The sequence below is a fragment of the Carlito syrichta genome, unplaced genomic scaffold (genome assembly GCF_000164805.1).
Source record: "Carlito syrichta isolate Samal-C Ts95f unplaced genomic scaffold, Tarsius_syrichta-2.0.1 Scaffold303604, whole genome shotgun sequence".
NCBI lineage: Eukaryota > Metazoa > Chordata > Mammalia > Primates > Tarsiidae > Carlito > Carlito syrichta.
Genome location: NW_007247700.1, coordinates 648,284 through 653,923, shown reverse-complemented (window position 1 = coordinate 653,923; position 5,640 = coordinate 648,284). Strand labels below are relative to the sequence as shown.

At 55.2% G+C, this 5,640-nt stretch overlaps 1 protein-coding gene across 3 annotated transcripts in view; it reads left to right on the top strand.

Moving 5' to 3' along the window:
• The first annotated feature begins 4,843 nt into the window (after window positions 1–4,843).
• Window positions 4,844–5,640, top strand: part of PEA15 (phosphoprotein enriched in astrocytes 15) — a 4,051-nt gene continuing 3,254 nt past the window's right edge. Inside the window, exons 1-2 of one of the 3 annotated variants that reach the window (XM_008058719.2) lie at window positions 4,844–4,880; window positions 5,070–5,243. In XM_008058719.2, the coding sequence (XP_008056910.2) occupies window positions 4,865–4,880; window positions 5,070–5,243 (190 nt within the window). In that variant the 5' untranslated portion in view covers window positions 4,844–4,864. Of the gene's footprint in view, window positions 4,881–5,069; window positions 5,244–5,640 lie in introns of those variants that run through there. The other 2 variants (XM_021712704.1, XM_021712705.1) reach the window with 2 other exon arrangements.

Genomic DNA, 5,640 nt, shown 5'->3' with positions numbered 1-5,640 from the left:
CCCTGCACCCGGGACGAGGCGGGGCTGGCGAAAGCCGGTCGGGAGGAAAGGGAAGGAGCTGGGGCAGGGGGGCGATGTGTCTAGCGTGGAGCCCCCAGTTAATGTCGTGTAATCCGTGTCAGAACTACCGGGAAGCACGCACACCTCGACGCCACGCCAGCACACACAGTGACACACGCCCATGTGACTCTTACACACCGTCTCGCACACACCAGATCGCACACGGCCCCGACTACGCATCAGCCGCCCACCACACCCCCACTGCCTCCATGTGGTGGGTTCTGAGCCGTGGGCTCCAAGTCATCGGTCTTCAGGACAGAAAGGGCCACGGTCCCCAGGCCCACGCTGATTCTCTGGGCGGCTTTTCCCAGCCTGTGGCTTCAGACCCTCTAAAACGGTGGGAAGAAGTGGGAGGAAATCCGGGTCTCACTCCTCCAGGACGAGGAGACTCGCTTTTGAGGGCTCGTAAACCTGGCGCTCTTAACCGGGTGACGGGGGCTTTTGGTGGCCTCTCCTGCTGGGTCCAGTGAGAGCTTAGGGTGCCGGGAGTGGCTAGTTTCTCGACTTGAGTGGCCAAGGGATGGCAGAGGGGGTGGAAGGGAGAGGGAGAAAAAGAATGAGTATGAGTCAGCCTGGGATGGAGCCCAAGTCAGCGAGAATGAGAGGAATGTGTGAGGAGACAGCATGGGAGAGGGACTAGAGATGCAGCCCGGGAGCCTGGAGGGCGGGGAGGTGAGAGGCAGGATGGTCCCCGGAGCACGGAGAGTGCTGGAGAGTGGATCAGGCCGGCTTGGAAAGCAGAATGGTGGGAAGACCCAGGGCAGTCAAGGAAAACACGTTAAAGTGTGTCTCCCATCTCTGCATGCGTCTGGCCCCTAGGCTGTCCCCCTAGGCTGTCGGGCGATTAGTTTTAATTGCTTTTCCCTTTGTGGCTAAACACTTCCTTGGCAACACTGCCGGCAATGCCCTGGGCTTCCCTTCCCGGGTCACCCACTTCCTCACTTCCCGGTCCGGTGTGGCCGTGTGCTGTCAGGCACGAGGAGGGTCAGCCACAGTGCCTCAATCTTGTGCATCCTCACCACCGTCATGACGGGCATCTCCACCAACCGGGAGGTGCCAACACTGGACGTCAGGCCCCTCCACTTACGTTCTCTTGCGGCTTCCTAATAGTAGCTCTGAGTTTTCACATGGGAACACTGAATCACAGAACCCAGAAGTGAGGAGGAAAAGACAGAACAGACTGGAGCCCATAGGGAGATACAGAAGTAAGAGTGGGGAGTGTCACAGCCAGGTGAGGGGAGCAGAGGTGGGCTGGAGAGATCACAGCCCCCTCTGCCCTGCTGGACCCCACACCAGGTGTCTCCTGATGGGCGTCTTGGGCTTGGCGCTTAGACTAAGGGCTGAAGGCTTAGTGCCTGTCCTCATGCCCATTTTGCTGCTTGGACTGGAGTGAACATTTTGGTGCCCTGCCCACTCCCACCCCCCAGGCTGACCCGGAGCCTCAGAACCCTCATTTTCCTTATTGCAGGAATAAAGACCACCCCCCTCCACCCCAAGCTGGACAAAGAGTATGACATTAAAGGAAGTAAACCACGGGGCTGCTTGAATGTGGGGCCCAGGTATAACTTCAACCAGTACTGCTAGAGCCCTGCTCTCTCCCTTCCACACCCTCCCTTTCCTGGTGACTTCCCCACTGACAGACTGGCTGCCTGGGAGTCCCCTCTTGCCCCTTATGGGGACCCCAGGTCCTTGCAGAAGTAGCAGAGGTGGGGGAGCACCACCTTAACCCTGGGGGCTTCCTCCTCACTGAGGATTTAGAGTGCGAGGGAGAGTGTCATGACCCTCCACAGGTGGCCATCACACTTGCCAGGCTTCCCAGCACTCTCAGGCTTCCCACCCCAGGGCCCACATAGCACTCTACCCCCCTCCGCCCCCTGGGGTCTTTCTCCCATGTCCTGTCCTAAGAGGTCAGTCTATAAGGATCCTTCCCTCCTACCCCTCTTCCCCAGCATCCTCAGTTGGTTCGACCTTTGTCAGAGCTCTGACTGGGGCCAGCTTGGAAGGAGAGGGGGAGGGAGGAAGGAAGGAAGGAAGGTGTGAGGAAGCGGTGAGCAGAACACAGAAAGCTGGGAGGGAAGGGGACTGACTTCCTGGCGGCTGGGGCTCAGTTCCTGGTTCCTGCTCTGGTATCCTGTCCCAAGAATGGCCTCCGCCCAGGCTGCCTGGTGATCCCTGGGCGGCCCTCTGCACTGCTTCAGAGATCAGGAGGACTTTTCAGAGCCTAGAGTGTAGCCATCTTCACCACGGGCCCTAAGAATTCTGAATCTGGTGAGAAAGTGACATGAATGAGGGAGCCAAGCTCTGCCAGGGTCCACCATGGCCAGCCTAACCCAGGGACAACAGTTGACCCGTAAGACTTGAGAGCAATTCCCCAAACTGCTGTTTTCGCCTCTGCTGCCATACCCAGGCCCAGGCCAATGAGATCTCTCCAAGGAGAGGATACCAGGCTGCCTTTCCTTGTTCCCTCAGGGGTCGTATTCCTATCTATCCTGTCTGTCCCTTCTTGCTCTCCATTCCCTGTACCCCTCCTATCCAGTGGTGTCATTGTCCTAATGACTGGGGGTGGGGGGCGCAGAACTGAGGTTGCTATGGTGACAGCTAAGCCGAGGCTGCAGCCTTCTAGTTGTGGACTCTGTGTGCTCCCCCCACAACCACTTTCCCTCTCCCAACCCCCCCCCCTTTTCCTCCATTCTGTAGGCTCCCCTCACCCCTCGGGATGGGGCCTGTGGTTATATACCTTCTTACGCACACACCCCTCCATGACTGGAACATCCAAACAGATACCCACAGATATCCAGCCACTGCCCTGCCATCCACCTGCACCATCCTACAGCATCCGTAGGATCCTGGCATGGGTAACATTTCTCCTCTGCCACTTGACATTCCCACCCCCATCTCTTAGGGACCTCCTTGGATCTTTCACTCTTAGAAAGCTCCTACCCACTGCCCCCCATCCAGTCTTTGTGGGTAGGTGTGTTACACACATTAATCCCTTCCCACCCACCACCTCTGTGGATCTGTGTTTTAGATTCAGAGCCCTAAATCTTAACTCCTCCCAAGACACATACACACACACACACACACACACACACACTCACTTTCCTCCCACAGGATCTCATATTTACAAACTCTTCTTCCCATGTGAAAGTGAGACAGTGTAACCCTGAATTCTGCCCCCTTTTTCAGCTGAGGGCTTGGCTGAGTCTCCTCCCTCAGGGCAGGGTCTTCTGGTCTCCTTCCCACGCTGCCCTTCCCTTCCAGCTCTCCTCATTCCCCATTCTTATCTTTGTCTTTGGACCCCCTCTCCACAAGCTCTCACCCATGTCCTCCCCCCTTCTGTCCTTGGATTATCAGTGGAGGGAGGGGCTGGGCTCCAGAGCCTGCTGCTGTGACCTAGATTTCAAGGCAGAGACGGTTCCTGGTGCTGACAGTCAGAGAGCATTGTTCCTGGCCGGCCTGGCGGGGCCACTGCTGGGCCCTTCTGTCTGGTTGCACCTGGGTGTGCAACAGAGCATGGCTCTGCGTGCCCGATTCTTGCAGGGGTCGTGCTAGTCCTGCTGTCTGGCTCATTGTCTGTTTGTGTCACGGTGCCTGCCACCAAGGGAGGCTTGCTTATTCTGGTCCAAGTAGGGGGCTGGGAATGGGAACTTCTTGGTCCATACCTCTTACTTGGTGAAGGCTACGCCTGTCTCAGTTCTCCTGCAGTGGAGCCAGAAGGAAGGAGATGGGAATGTGTCACCCAGCCCCTTTGATCTGTCACATCCCCAGCCCGATGCTGGGGTGGTTTGTGGGCAGTCTCCGTCAGGTACAAGGTCATTTTGCTCTTTGCCCACCCTTGGTTTAGCCACAGCATGTTTATGACATGATTTACTTTTTAAGGAATGCATTACTTTTCTGATTGAAAGGAAATATATACTCATTGTGGAAAACAAGTCCCTTTTTGAGCTCACCACTAGAGCTTCGTGTTATCCAATCCAGAAAGTTCATTAGAAGATCCAACTTTTCTTCTCTTAGTCATAGTTCCCATCTTAGTGAAAGGAGGCCTTGAATGTTCCGTACCTTCTCACCTAAGGATCATGACAGAGGGATGGATGGGGTGAGGACCTTGATGAGACCTGGCCTTGCCCAGCCCCCACTGGGAGACCATGCTGAAGGTAGTGCCAGCAGGATGTTGGTGCGAGAAGGGGTGGCAGCCCCCCTCACCAGACTCCCGAAGCCACATCGAAACTCCCCTCCCCCTGCCACCCAGCCAGCCTGGGAACTGGGCAAGGGGCCAGAGCCAGCCGCTTGGTATTCTTGGGCGCGGGGGCTGCAGGCACAGCACAAAGGGTAGGAGAGCGAGCTGAGTGGGGGCCTGGTAACCATCAACAGAGAAAATGGGCTTCTCAAGGTGGGGGTGCCCACTGCTTCCCCCACCTCGAGCCCTAATGACTGAATACGAGGCTAGCATGGAGGGGCCAGGGAGCCATTAGACCAGGCAGCTAGGCACCCATCCAAAATCTGTCATTAGTGGAGTAGTGGGGAGCTTAGTGAGGGACCCCTTTGCTAGAACACATGAGCTTCAGCTCCTCCTACTCTGTTCCTCACGACCACAGTTAGCCCTGCTCTGATGGCAGCTTTTGAGTGTTTTGGGTTTTTATTTCCCTGACACTGGGAGGGGTTGCAGGTGGGTGGGGCGATTCAGGGTGGGGGGGTTGGAGACAGTGGGTGAGAAAGTCGGGAGCAGGTTGCTATGGTAACCGCCTCCTCAGTCAGGGGAACTGTTGCCAGGGTTACTGTTAGAGGGGGAAAACAGAAGAAGAGGATGGTGGGGGAAGGAGGTATGACTCGTCACTCTAGGCTCTAGTCTGGCTCCTAGCGTACGAGTTTCTTCCTGTGTACCCCAGCCTCCATGTTCTAGGCACATGACTGGTAGGGTGGAGTGGGGCAGGGCAGGAGTAGTGCCAGTGAGTAAACCAGACCCTGCACCTTAAGCTCAGCTCCTGTTCCTTTGTCACCCCCAACCCCAGTCATGGCTGAGTACGGGACCCTCCTCCAGGACCTGACAAACAACATCACCCTTGAAGATCTGGAACAGCTCAAGTCGGCCTGCAAGGAGGACATCCCCAGTGAAAAGAGTGAGGAGATCACTACTGGCAGTGCCTGGTTTAGCTTCCTGGAGAGCCACAACAAGCTGGACAAAGGTGGGGGAGGGAGCACAGGGGTGCTGCCATCACCCTTTCAGGCTGTTTTCTCAGCAGATAGAGATGTACTCAAGGCTCGTATACACACACAGTATACCCCTCTATAACCAGCAGAAGAAAGGTGCTCTAAGAGAGGGGGCTTTAGGCATTTTTGACATTTTCTTTGGATATTTTAGACATTTGTCGTCATGCCCCTCATCAGTAAAAATTGTTATTCAGATATTCCTGTGCTAGTATCACATATGTAACATATATAATAGAACATAAAAACAGCATTTACAAGTGGTACAATTTTGACTAGGTAAAAATGGTAAGAATTGTAGGTGATAAAGATATAATGCTGCCTGAGTGGAGAACTGATAAGAGTAATACTAACAAACTAATCTTTATTAAGCAC